This window comes from Hibiscus syriacus, unplaced genomic scaffold (genome assembly GCF_006381635.1).
Source record: "Hibiscus syriacus cultivar Baekdansim isolate YM2019G1 unplaced genomic scaffold, ASM638163v2 tig00005265_pilon, whole genome shotgun sequence".
In the NCBI taxonomy this organism is placed as follows: domain Eukaryota; kingdom Viridiplantae; phylum Streptophyta; class Magnoliopsida; order Malvales; family Malvaceae; genus Hibiscus; species Hibiscus syriacus.
In genome coordinates, this window is record NW_024062050.1 from 39,296 (window position 1) to 54,167 (window position 14,872).

Below are 14,872 nucleotides of genomic sequence, written 5' to 3' on the forward strand. Positions count from 1 at the left end.
CCTTTGACAGAATTTGGGCAGGAATAGGAGAGTTTTGGAGCCCATAGTAAAAATCAGTCATTAACTTGCCTCCTTTAAATTAATTAGGATCCATAATTGCCTCCACATTATTGCCTTCAGTTTGAATATTCGGTTGGGTTCAGTACTTCCCTCAATTAACCATTTGCATTGTCGGCTGAGGTTCCTCCTTGGTAGTGGCCAATGACAGATCCCATCGGAACTGAAATTTTTTTCTCGGGAATTGGGCAGAAGCCCTCCCCATGACCCAGGCGACCACAGAGAAAATAAAATAATGTGAGTTTCTGGTATTCAAAACGAGCATAAGCATGAACACCATTAGGCATAACAAACTTTTTCCTCCTTTTGAGAGGTTGACGAATATTAATTTTGACTCAGATGCATATTATTCGTTCGTAATCAAGAAGAATACCCAATGAGTCATATTCAATAAAAGAGCCGATGAAATTTCTCAATTGCTTAGCAACATGTTCAGACATGAAGCCATGAGGCAGATCGTACACCAGTATCCAATAATTAACCCAGTCCAACTGAACTAGAAGAGAGTCCTCTCCTTCTCGAAGTCTATGAAGAATAAGGAGATGAGTATTGAAGTTCCAGGGGCCTCCATTTTCAATTCTATCAGCATCAATCTCATAGTACAAACGGAATAGGAAGCGGTCATCACCAAGATCCGAGATCAATATTCCTCATAGATTGAAAATTAACTACGCTGGAAGTTAGGAAGGTACCTACAAAACAATTTGCTTGTCAATCCCTGCATTATTAATAGATCAAGTTCTCATACCTTCATTAGTAATAGCGTGCTTGGTAAGAAAGAAAATTAAACTTAATATATATAATTAACTTATATCTCTCTTATATTTTTCTTCTAAATTAGAATGAATTAATTTTACACGTAATAATATAAAAAGTTGTCATCATTCTCATCTTCTTTTTCTCATATTTATTTACTATCAAACACACTCAGAATTTACCTTTTTTTTCCTTCCATTTTTCATTCAACCAAACAAAATTTTAACGTTAAATTTGAGGTAATTAAGAACAAAACATAATATTAAGAAGAAAAACAAGTGTTAGCAGGTATGAGGTCCATTTCACTCGACAAGCACACAGTATCCCCTAACTATGACATTAGGGCAACCTGACCGGAGTTATGGTTAAAATCCACTTAAATCTAAAGTTCAACATTACCATCATGATTACGATCTGCCGCCAAAAAATTGCAATATTCATATATTTAATTTAAAAATTAAACTTCAATTAATACCGATTGGTAAACACAACCAAACACATTCCATGCATGTAAATCTGTCTTTACGCTTCACTAAACCTTGAAAGAGACATGTTAATTGATTTTCTTCATTTCTTCTCTTCAAATTCAAACAAAAAAATGAAGTTCACAGGTAAATTAGAGCCTTCATTTCTTTCATCTTTTTTCTTCAATTATCTCTTCATATAGCAATGAAAACCAGAAGGCTTTTCCCGGCCTTGACTGAAACAAACGAAACCATAGGATGCCCTGATTTCTGTGACCCTGCCTGCTCGTACAACTGCTACTCTTACCCAGACTACTATTACCTGCCGCCGCCGCCGCCGCCGCCCTTCTCGGTGGAAAACCATCACATCTTACCTTATGTGATCGTCTTTGTTTCTGTAGTCGCCGGTCTCATCCTTCTCCTCGGCTACTACGTCGTTATAGTGAAGTCATGTTTTGGTTGGTGGTGCTGGAGGAATAACAGGCAGTCACCACCAACTCAAACTGATACTTGGGACCAAGAGTTGCTCGATGAGAATAGAGTGGATCATCCTATTTGGTTCATCACAACCGTTGGTTTGCAACAATCGGTCATAAATTCAATCACTGTTTGTAAGTACAGGAAGGGTGAGGGATTGATCGAAGGAACGGAATGTTCAGTGTGTTTGAATGAGTTCCAAGAAGATGAGAGGGTGAGGTTGTTGCCTAAATGCAACCATGCGTTTCACATTTCGTGTATCGATACTTGGCTGAGGGCTCACACTAATTGTCCTTTGTGCCGTTCACAAATCGTCTTCGATGCCTTGTGTGGTACTCCAGCTGATCAAAATTCTGCTAATGTGGATGCAATTGTTGATATTCAGATGGAAAATTCTGAGAATGTAGGGATCAATGAAAGCAGAGCCGAAAGTGATTTACCAGAGGCTAATGACCAAAGAGTTTCCAAGGAAGGTACCAATTGTGATTGCATTGGAAGAAGCCATGTTGAGGCTAACGAGATTACACAGATCAAAAGGTGCGTTTCCATGGATTCTTCTTCATCAGCTGCAAGTTTGTTTCTGGGAATTCAAGAGGATGTTGAAAACCTAGATTCAGGCATCAGTGCAACCAAAGAAGAGGTGAAGTCGAGCGAGTTTAGGGTGATGGGGAATTCCTCCATTTCCCAGCATCTTCGTTTAAGCCCGGTTCCAATGAAAAGATCATTCTCATGTGGTGGAAGGTTTTTCTCGTCAACCAAACGTTACCGGAGCATGGACCCAATTCTTCCGGTGTAAAGCTTTTTACTGTTTTAGATATAGTTTTGGTTTAAAGTGTGCGGTATTTGTTAAAACAGAGAAATTGCCTTGTGATGATGGTGAAGAGAAAGTTTGTGTTTCAGGATAAATTTGATGTAAACTGATTTTTGCTGTTGTTAAGTTGAATTGGTGAAGTTCAGTCATTGCATGTAAAATGGAGATTCTAATCGTTCATTTGGTCATAACTCGTGTTTTACAAGTACAGAAAAAGAAATTATAAGGGGTTGCTTGAAACCAAAAACAGTGGATTTGATGAGCGGTCAGAATTTAGGTGGGTTGGGTTTTCTGTAAGAAGTGAATGAATCCACATTTTGCTTTACTCTGAAGATGATGATCTAAGCGACCACGATTTCATTCCTAACAACTCAATACATGAATTGATACCCAATCTGATCGAAAGCCCTGCCAGTTCCTGGGTTCATTTAGTCGCAGCCTTAAGCCCTATCAGCATAGTTCTAAGCGAAAACTGGACTTGTTAGAATAAGATGTGATTGCCGGCCCCATTTTCCAATACGAGTGTTGGGCTATGTTTACAGCTTCGCCTTCCATTTCCACCCTCAGACTTTAACGTAAAGAAAGTCGTAATGTAGTAGTTAATATAATTAATATTATATGAAATGATAGAGAAGGACTGGACGATTTCCATAAAGCATGTGCGTAGAGATTCAAACATGGTTGCAAACCGCTAGGCAAAGCTCGTACAAGTAGGCACTGTCGATTGCCAAGTTTTCCTGGAATCACTAGCTGCGGTCTTACCTCTATTACAGTTTGATTGTGTTACAAGTGATCAAAATCCGGTGCAGTTAAACTGTGATACTCTCTTCATCAATAAATATACATATTATTTATTAATTTTTTGGGATAAATCCTTTTGTATCACCTAAGAAGAAGCATAACTTCTTGTTACAAAGAATTACAAATATTTACAACTGCCAAACACAAAAGCAGGGAACCAATCCTGAATTCTCCAAGACTTACAAAGAATCAAATTTACAGGATCCCTTCTAACAACTTTCCTATACACTTTAATCGTAATCACCTTCTTTATGCAAGTAATAATATCCTCCACACTTCTAACAGACCCCCTAAATCTTCTGTAATTCATTTTCTGCCATATATAATACATGTAAGCACACAAAGCAACCTTTGAGAATGAATACAGTCAATGATTTACCCTTCAAGATAATCACACTCCAAGCAATCTCACCATCCCAACTTCTCACCTCTCGCCTAACAATATTGCACAACCGAAGAATCACCTTCCAAACCTCCTTCACAAGATAGCACTCGAAAAAAATATGGTTCCTAGTTTCCAGCATGCAAGCACAGTTCTTGCATAGCACATCTATAGGCATGCCCATCCTCACCATCTTGTCAGCTATGGGCAGCCTATCCAGGAATGTCATCCAACCAATGACTTAATGTTTGGGGACATTCAAAGACGATTTGTTGTTCAAATGCAAGTGTGTGGATGTATATATTCTTAAATTCACGATGCCACCAAATAGTAGGGAGTCGAACGCAATCCTTGTATTCGATATGGGATGATTTCTTTAAAATAGTTTGATGTTTACACGACGGAGACTCACTGTAAAGTGGGCACATCACAATGCTTTTAGTGACGCATTTTTACTGTTGAAGCTAAATGTAGGTCAAATATTGGTAGCACTTTCAGTAGCTATTCTCATTTCTTAAATTATTACAAGCGTAGAAAATGAAAAGGCTGCGAGGAATGTGTACCAGTACTACTCATTTCTATTAAAGAAGGTGTTCTCATTGTATATTCAAAGTCACAATCATTTGCAGAAATAAACTTCTTTCGATCTTTCCTGGAACTCTATCCTTTTATACAGGTGATAAAAGAATCTCCTGTCACTCAAAACTTTCGAAAACCCCTTTTCCCATGAATATGCCATTGTCTGCTTCTTCCAAATAAAGGCATTTTAACGTTTCATTAATATTGTTTTTTTAATTAGTACCGGGAAATTATTAGATAGTATTTGTTCGAGATATTTTCAATCATTTGATAATAAACGTTCAAACATCGTGCTCGAACTCGATACCTCTAACTTGGGTTCATTGACATTGTTCAATAAAGAATGATGATACAAACTGTGATCCAAGTTCAATTCGCACGTTAGGACGTGCAATATATCATGCAAGTTCTACAAACCAAGTTCAACATTCAGTCCAATTCATTTGAGGTACATTAGGCGTATGGCTTCCAGATCATGATCATCTCCGACATTAAAATAATCCATTGGGTGTAATTTAATTATTATCCTCAAAACAGAAGAAACACAAATGGAAAAAAAGCAACATTCTATGGGCAACAAAAACCAGCCTCCTTTACTTATTTTCCACAAGATCGAGCAATTCTATCACAATGGGGAGAAAAGGGGGTTGATATTCAATAATTTTATCACAAACTGTAGTTGATGGGGCACAGTTTTGTGAAACGTTTTCTGTATTTATCAAAGTGGTAATAATAAGACAATCTGATTTATCCATGGCCAAATTACATCAGGGAAAATATTGTACTCGCTACACTGTATGTTCTTCGGAATGCATGAAGGAAATATATGAAAAGTTTCATGGTTGCAACAAATTAGATAACAAACGACAATGATAAAGTCCCTTCCTGATGAGTTACAGCAGGACAAAAAAACATAGGCATTATATGTCTCAGTGAAAAGTAGCTTCTTCTTGGATTCTGCGCAGCATTTGATTAACGGCAGCTGCAATTTCATCCACAGTGTTCAGATGGCAGCCTTCCTCAACCTATTAAGATTAATAATAAAATGATGATGAAAAATTGGAGAAATATTTTTGTTAAATGATTGGCTGGTATTGTGCTTATTACCTTGACGCTGATTGAATACAAAACCATTTCATCGGCGGTCGAGACATTGAGGTGGAGAACGGTTAGGCACAGGCTTTGCAACCCTGCAACCAGTTTCAAGAGTTGTCTGGGTCGTTTCTTGGAGAGTATCTTTAGGTTTGCATATCCACCACGCTTGTGGCAGCGGCCGTGGGCCGATCAGCCGCCATGGACGACGGTGAATTGTTGCACTGAGACGTCGCACGAGTTGAGAATTGTGGAAAGGTGAAAAACTCGGCAAATGGCGAAAGATTGCCGTTGTGTTCTGACTGTTGAGTGGTCCTCTTATGAGACTCCATGGTCTGCAAGAGCTGCTCTAATTCCTTCCCGAAATTAATGGCTCCGCCAATTATCGAAGCTTGATCACCCTGAAAATGGTTCATGCATATGTCTTAGTAGTTTGTGTTGAAAATCAAGTCAAATTTGGCTATAGCAGCTGGTTGCTTTTGAAAATTAAATAGCATGCTAATTTGGTTTAATTTGGGCTGCTAAAATGGTTGAAAATTAGCAAGGTACAATTACACATTTAGTCATTGTATTTTAGGGTATTTACAAATTAATCCTTAAGTTTCAACTATAAATACCCTAACTCATTTAGCTTCAAAACCATCCCAAAGCATTCTAGCTTTCTTTCAATACTAGAGAGAAATTAGAGAGTTTCTTGAGAGTTGTTTTCTCCTTTTTATCAAGAGAGAATTATCATTGTTTTCTCCTTGGTAGATCGAGAGAAGTTGTAATTCCTATTTTCTCATAGTGAAATTCTTCTACCATTGCCCGTGGTTTTTACCCTATATTATTCAGGGTTTTCCACGTAAATTTTGTGTCTCTTTTATCTTCAATTTTATTTTCTCAAATTATCAGTTGCGATTTTGCTCTATCCGATAGTCGTCTTCCGCAATAATTGGTATCAGAGCTAGATTAGAGTGTGTAATATCTGCTTATTGTCTTTGTGGTTGCCACCAAAAGGTGGATCCTCCAACATAAGAAAATAAGAAGTTATTACCCATTCTTTGAAGGTTCCAGAGAACTATTCACGATAGTGAAATAGTGGGAGCTATCCGTAGAAGAAGCTATGGCAACGAAATTTGATATTGAAAAATTCAATGGGAGAAATTTCTCATTGTGAAAATTGAAGATGAAGGCCATCCTAAGGAAAGACGGGTGTCTAGCGGCTATCAATGAAAGGCCGGTGGATTTCGCAGATGACATCAAATGGAACGAGATGGACGGGAATGCTATGGTAAACTTTCATCTAGCATTAGCAGATGAAGTATTGTCAAGCATCGAGGAGAAGAAGACAGCTAATGAGATATGAGATCATCTCATCAAATTGTACGAGGCCACATCGCTGCACAATAAAATTTTCCTTAAGAGGAAATTGTACACTCTCCGTATGTCAAAATCTACTTCAGTGACGGAGCACTTAAATACACTGAACACCTTATTTTCTCAGCTTACATCCTTAAGCTGTAAAATAGGAGAACAAGAACGTGCTGAACTTCTACTTCAAAGTCTACCGGATTCGTACGATCAACTCATCATCAACTTGACAAATAGTAATGTCACCAGTCTAGTCTTCAATGACGTTGTAGCTGCTGTTCTACAAGAAGAAAATCAGCGCAAGAACAAGGAAGACAGACAAGTAAATCTGTAACAAGCAGAAGCGTTGACAACGATGAGAGGGAGATCAACAGAACGTGGCCAAAGCAGCAGTCATAAACATGGTAGATCGAAGTCGAGGAGCAAGAAGAATTTAAAGTGCTACCACTGTGGAAAGAAGGGTCACTTGAAGAAGGATTGTTGGAGTCTAAATAAAAAATCCAATCCACAAGGCAATACCGCAAACACTTCAGATGATGGAGATGATCTATGCTGTGAAGCGTCAACCACCGTGGAAGGCAGAAAAATATTTGCAGATATATGGCTCATTGATTCGGGAGCGACATATCACATGACCTCAAGAAGAGAATGGTTCCATCATTATGAACCTGTCTCAGGAGGATCTGTGTATAGTTGCAATGATCATGCCTTAGAGATCGTTGGTGTGGGAACCATCAAATTGAAGATGTATGATGGAACAATTAAAGTTGTTCAAGATGTGCGACACGTGAAAGGTCTGAAGAAAAATTTATTATCCTACGGATTGTTGGATAATAATGCTAGCAAGATTGAAACACGGAAAGGAATCATGAAGGTGTTCCGTGGAGCGCTTGTGGTGCTGAAAGGTGAAAAAATAGCTGCAAACTTGCACATGCTGAAGGGAGAGACATTGTTAGAAGCAGAAGCCTCTGTTGCCTCATGTAGTTCAGATTCTGTAATGCTATGGCATAAGAAACTTGGACACATGTCAGAACAAGGAATGAAAGTCCTTGTGGAGCAAAAGCTACTTCTAGGCTTAACAAAGGTATCACTTACTTTGTGTGAGCATTGCATAACAAGTAAGCAACACCGGTTGAAATTCAACACATCAAATTCTAGAGGCAAAAGTGTTCTAGAATTGGTTCACTCTGACGTATAGCAAGCACAAGCAACATCCCTAGGTGGAGCAAAATACTGTCTCATTTATTGATGACCACTCCAGGAGATGTTGGGTGCACCCTATTAAGAAGAAGTCAGACGTGTTTTTAACTTTCAAAAACTTCAAAGCACGGGTGGAACTTGATTCTGGAAATAAGATCAAGTGTTTCAGAACAGATAATGAAGGAGAATACACAAGCGAAGAATTTGATGACTTTTGCAAGAAAGAAGGCATCAAAAGACAGTTCACAGTGGCGAACTCTCCTCAACAAATTGGAGTGGCAGAGCGGATGAATAGAACCTTGTTAGAAAGAACAAGAGCAATGTTGAGGGACGCAGGCCTAGAAAAATCATTCTGGGCAGAAGCAGTCAATACCACATGTTATTTGGTGAATCGAGCTCCATCAACTACAATAGAGCAGAAGACACCAATGGAGATGTGGACTGGTAAACCAGTTGATTATTCAAACCTCCATGTATTTGGAAGTATTGTGTACGTGATGTACAACGCCCAAGAAATTTCAAAGTTGGATCAAAATCCAGGAAATGCAAATTCTTGGGGTATGCTGATGGAGTAAAGGGGTATCGCTTGTGGGATCCCACTGCCCGCAAAGTGATCATTAGTAGAGATGTTATCTTTGTAGAAGAAAAACTACAAAGAAAAGAAGGCGATGATATCTCTGAAAAGTCAGAGACTACTCAGATACATATGGAAAAAGAGTTTGAAGAAGGAGATTCTTCTGAAGCAGAACCAGCACATGATGAACAAGAACCAGAGAGTTCTGAAGCTCCAACAACTCGTCAATCAGATCGTGTGAGAAGACGTCCCAATTGGCACTCATATTATGTTATAGAAGGTAATATTGCATACTGCCTTTTAACAGAGGACGGTGAGCCATCAACATACCAGGAGGCAATAAACAGCTCAGATGCTTCACTGTGGATGATGGCGATGCAAGAAGAAATTGAAGCCCTTCATAAAAATAATACATGGGACCTTGTGCCACTACCACAAGGAAGGAAGCTAATTGGTAACAAATAGGTCTTCAAAATCAAGCGAAATGGTGACGATCAAGTGGAGAGGTATCGTGCAAGACTGGTGGTCAAAGGATATGCTCAAAAAGAATGTATTGATTTTAATGAAATCTTTTCTCCTGTGGTTCGACTAACAACAGTTCGAGTAGTCTTGGCAATATGTGCTACATTGAACTTACATCTAGAGCAGCTAGATGTTAAAACAACTTTTCATCATGGAAATCTTGAAGAAGAGATTTACATGCTCCAGCCTGAAGGTTTTGAAGAAGACGAAAAGAAGAACTTGGTTTGCAAGTTGAACAAATCTCTGTACGGTCTAAAGCAGGCGCCAAGGTGTTGGTATAAGAGATTTGATTCCTTCATTATGTGCCTTGGATACAACAGACTTAATGCAGACCCTTGTGCTTATTTTAAGAGGTCTGGTGATAACGATTTTGTTATATTGTTGTTGTATGTGGATGACATGTTGGTTGCAGGACCCAACAAAGATCATATTGAAGAATTGAAGGCACAACTGGCTAGTTAATTTGAAATGAAGGACTTGGGATCAACAAACAAAATTCTAGGGATGCAAATTCACCGAGACAGAAGTAATAGGAAGATTTGGCTTTCACAAAAGAATTACTTGAAGAAGATATTGTCACGATTCAGCATGCAAGATTGTAAGCCAATTTCTACCCCTCTTCCTATTAACTTCAAATTATCCTCCAGTATGAGTCCTAGCAGTGAATAAGAGAGGATGGAGATGTCTCGAGTACCGTATGCATCAGCAGTGGGAAGTTTAATGTTCGCTATGATATGCACAAGACCAGACATTACACAAGCAGTGGGAGTGGTTAGTCGGTACATGGCGAATCCAGGCAAAGAGAATTGGAATACAGTAAAGAGGATCCTGAGATACATCAAAGGGACCTCAAATGTTGCATTATGTTACGGAGGATCAAACTTACTAATCAATGGGTATGTAGATTCTGACTATGTAGGGGATTTGGATAAAAGCAAATCTACTACAGGATATGTGTTCAAAGTTGCTGGTGGAGTTGTAAGCTGGGTTTCAAAATTACAGTCAATTGTGGCTACATCCACAACAGAGGCAGAATATGTAGCAGCTACACAAGCCAGTAAAGAAGCAATTTGGTTGATGATGCTATTGGAGGAGCTTGGGCACAATCAAGAGCATGTTTCTATGTTTTGTGACAGTCAAAGCGCCTTGCATCTAGCAAGAAATCCAGCATTTCATTCAAGGACAAAACACATACGTGTTCAGTACCATTTCATTCGTGAAAAGGTGGAAGAAGGAACGGTAGATATGCAGAAGATTCATACCAAAGACAACATAGCAGATTTCATGACGAATGCGATCAACGCAGATAAATTTACCTGGTGTTGATCCTCTTGTGGCCTGTCAGAGACGTAAGCAACATGAAGGTACAAGGTAGAAAGAATGGTGTGAAGATATGATTGTCCCAATCAAATCTTCAAGTGGGAGATTGTTGAAAATCAAGTCAAATTTGGCTATAGCAGCTGGCTGCTTTTGAAAATTAAATAGCATGCTATTTTGGTTCAAATTGGGCTGCTAAAATGGTTGAAAATTAGCAAGGTACAACTACACATTTAGTCATTGTATTTTAGGGTATTTACAAATTAATCTTTAAGTTTCAACTATAAATACCCTAGCTCATTTAGCTTCAAAATTATCCCAAAGCATTCTAGCTTTCTTCCAATACTAGAGAGAATTTAGAGAGTTTCTTGAGAGTTGTTTTATCATTTTTATCAAGAGAGAATTATCATTGTTTTCTCCTTGGTAGATCGAGAGAAGTTGTAATTCTTATTTTCTCATAGTGAAATTCTTCTACCGTTGCCCGTGATTTTTACCCTACATTATTCAGAGGTTTTCCACGTAAATTTTGTCTCTTTTATCTTCATTTTTATTTTCTCAAATTATCAGTTACGATTTTATTCTATCTGATAGCCGTCTTCCGCAACAGTTTGTACTATATATATATATATATATATATAATTTTGTTGTCTGATAAAGAAAGATTCATAGCTGACCTAGTCTACGAATCTAAATGGTCTCCATTCAGGAAAGTCAGGAGTTTCTTAACTTTTTTAAGCCAATGCCTTTCACGATTCAGAAGCAAAAATGGTTATAATATGTTAATAATCGAAGTGATAGATTAGGGTTATTTAAACTTGTTTTAAAGGTTAATTATTACTTCATTAATGGAAATTATCAAAGAAAAAGTGAAAAAGAGAGAGACATAAAAACTGACCCTTTGAACATAAGAAGGTGGCATCAAAGCTCTGATTGCAGCCAGGTACTCATTCATTTGTTTCCGGCGATTGCGTTCAACAACAATATGAGTCATTCTCTGGGTCTCTAGCTCTTCTTTGTTTTTGCTGCTCCTAGTGCGACGACGTTTTCGTCTGGCGGCGTTGGCCGTCGCCGTCGTAGTGCTAGCTGGTGGGGGTTCCACCGGCGCTTGGAAAGCAGAAGCCGCAGGGGTGGGGACAGACTGGTCGACAGTGCAAGCTTCGGGGGAAGAAGAGTAAGGATCCCATAGCTCATTTGCATGTTGCATGACTGAAGTAGACGAGGAATTCCAATTTGCATGGAGATGATGATCCTCTTTTTGTTCTAAGTTGCTTTCAAGAATTGCAGTAAGAGCTTTATCTTCTTCTTGGAAGCAAAAATCATAATCCCAAGCTCCTCCTCCTCCGGGAAAGTGGTCCTTGAAACCATAAGTAAATCGATCTGGAGGGTAAACCACAGCTTCTAATGCCATGTTTTGCAAGAAACTAGATCCTTATTACGCTTGCAATCTCTCTTTTAATTCAAGTTCTTTTTTCTCACAGCCACACACACACACACACACAGGGAATCTCTTGTAATTCGTAAGACCTGAAACCTGAGAATGGAGAGAGAGAGAGAAAAATAGGTGTTCCCTACAAAGAAACCCAAAATGAGAGAAAGAAGGAAGAGCCCAAAGCACTACACATTCAAAACACCAAACAAAGTCCCCCTTCTATTATCTTCCCCTCCCCCATGAAAGAAAGTTGATGACCTTTCTAAAAGATGTTTAATCCTTGAAAAAACAACAAAAGCTACAGTATGTTGCACGTGAGATTACATTGCAGACCAGTTGCTGAACCAGAGAGAGATTCTCTAAGGCTGTTGGAGAGAGAAAGACCAACATTATTGTTTCAAGATAGAGAGTTTTTTTGTAACAAAATTGGTAAACTAGATCAAATCACACATTATTTATCAAAATAAATCTAAAACACATCCTAACAAAATTGTTTTAGCCTAAAAACAGGTATTTAATTAACTCTGCTGTAGTAATGAAAACTTCTAATTTTTTAGAGGTATATAATTAAGTGTAATTAGAAACAATTGGTAAAAACTCACCGATTAAAATTAATCAATATTTATAAAACTAGGTAGGTAGGGCACATCAATTCCGATAAGACAATAATTCTTTATGGCTTCTTCCCCCTCTTTACACTGGCTTCTTCTTCCATGGAACATTGTTAACACAGTAACAATATTCTATTGTTCTAATGTCGGAATTTTAATTTTATCTTTCTTTTCCCAATGGAAGTACTTGAGTAAACAAACCCATCTGGCATTCTGTTTAAAGTATAACGGGAAATGTTGTTTATGAGATCCCTTGACCGATATGCTAATTTAAAACATACAATTTGCCTAATGTTTATTTCTTTGCTATCTAATAATTTTGTAGCTTCAAGATCTCTCCTTGATAACAATAAACCAAGTTGCCAAACGACTCCTAATAATTGAATTGCAAAAGTATTATTTAATATTTAGTTGTCATTTAACTATTTTCGAGCTTCATCATATTTAAAATTTAAAATATTATCCCGTTTACCTCAAATCGTTAACTCCATTAAAATATAAAAAAAATTAGTGACTAATCAAAATACATTACATCATCTTTTAATTTTTATTTTTTTATTTGAATAAATAAAAACTAATTTAAAAATAAAGCGAATAACATGCAAAAATATATAAAATTTTAAAATTTATGTGGAATTGTTTTTAATTTAATTTAAATTTCTGTTAACAATATATTTTCCATCATTTTGTTTTATTTTTTAAATATTATTGTGACTTTGTGGTAGTTAGGAAGAAACATTTGAAGATAATAATTAACAGTTATGATAAAATTATATGTATGCCTTTCATCTAATAATTTTATACATATAATTTTATTTAACAAATAAAAATAGGTTAAACTTTAAATTGTTAAAAGTAACAAATTTTATGTTAATTAATATATGGTTTTTTTAAAAGAATGACAACTGTATTTCTATGGATAAAAATAAAGAACATAATTAGAGTTACTATGCATCCAAGTATAAAGAAAAAAAAGGATAATAATCATAAAAAATTCATACAAAAATAAAATTATTAAATCTAAAGGTACGAAAAACAAAACATTTACTTGAAAATAAGGACTAACATAAAAAAAATCTAGTAGCTTTCATAAAAATTCGTTAGCTATGTTAAACGAGCTGTTTTATGAAGTGATAAAAGAGTGGTGAGCGAATCAAATTATCTGACAAACTACTTTGCTGCATAATTATGATTATACCAACAAACAATCTTTTACCAAACAGATGATCTAACAATACTCGACCACCGACAAACTAATTAGAAAATAAATGTTGTGAGAGTCTTTGTGAGAGCACCAGAATGATCACAAAAATAAAAAAAACGTATCAAAAGTTATAAAGATTTTGTCATAAAAATAGAGAAAACGTGTGCCACAACAGTAAAAAAAACGTCATAAAGATATAAATTATTATTTAAAAATAAAAAAAATCAAAACAAAAGAAAAACAAAAAACATAACATGAATAAATAAATAAATAAAAAAACTAATAATTACTCGTGATTGATAATTAACAGTATGCTTGATTTCGCGGTCAACTAAATAAAAATTAGAAAAAAAAACAAAATTAACGAGAGAGAAAAAAACTTGGCAACATCATTAATATAGTGTACACGAAACAATGATTTGCAAAGCGTTATATTATATTCACTTCATTAATAGTATTTATGTGTAAAAAACCACTATATGTTCGATACATATTTAATTTTCCATAAGGTTAAAGCGATAAAATTCTTATATCTTGTATATGAAAAAGATAATTATTATATCTTAATAATTTGTGTATATGAAATAAATTATGTTATATCCGACTAAATGTACAAGAAATATTAAAATGCAATATTATTTTAATGTGACCACTGGTCTTTTTATTTGATTGAGGATTTTGTTCATATTAATTTTATAATTAAGATCACTCTTTCGACTTGTGAGTTCAATGAATAAATGTGTGGTGCATATTTGATCGTACACCATCAGTGTAAATGACAACGAACAATACGTGTTTCAACATCTATACACTCTAAAATGTGTGTCGAGGTCATTAAAGTTAATTCTACGTCTGAAATATATTAAAACAAATAGATAGGGAGTGGAACCCGATCCTGTCGAGATTGAATAATTCATAATTAATTTAATTAAAGATTAAATTATTGTAAGTAATTTCGTATTCAAGTAGTCTTTGGTTGGATTGTTTTTATCCAAATTATTTTTTGTTCGAACTAAATTTTAGTTTGGGTTATTTTTAATTTAAATTATTTTTAATTTATGTTTAGATCGATCAAGTTAAAATTTAGATAGATTTTGATTCAATTCATTTATGTCAAATTTTAAACTAAAATTAAATTATTATATATATAATTTTATATCAAATCTTGAATCAAATAAATCAATTCAGATCAAATTTATCAATTCTACGTGTCATTGTGTACTTTGTACATGACATAAAATTT

At 36.0% G+C, this 14,872-nt stretch overlaps 1 protein-coding gene and 1 pseudogene across 1 annotated transcript; one reads left to right on the forward strand and one right to left on the reverse strand.

Moving 5' to 3' along the window:
- The first annotated feature begins 1,414 nt into the window (after positions 1-1,414).
- On the forward strand, positions 1,415-2,714 carry LOC120198989 (RING-H2 finger protein ATL54-like). The gene has a single exon (XM_039200217.1). It carries the CDS (start codon positions 1,483-1,485, stop codon positions 2,548-2,550), a length of 1,068 nt encoding a protein of 355 aa, XP_039056148.1. The 5' UTR covers positions 1,415-1,482; the 3' UTR covers positions 2,551-2,714.
- Positions 2,715-5,229: 2,515 nt separating this feature from the next.
- On the reverse strand, positions 5,230-11,849 carry LOC120198990 (annotated as a pseudogene).
- Positions 11,850-14,872: the final 3,023 nt, after the last annotated feature.

What these genes read in the sequence shown, in the direction of transcription:
- LOC120198989 (XM_039200217.1), top strand. Translation starts at nt 1,483, where the DNA reads ATGAAAACCAGAAGGCTTTTCCCGGCCTTGACTGAAACAAACGAAACC.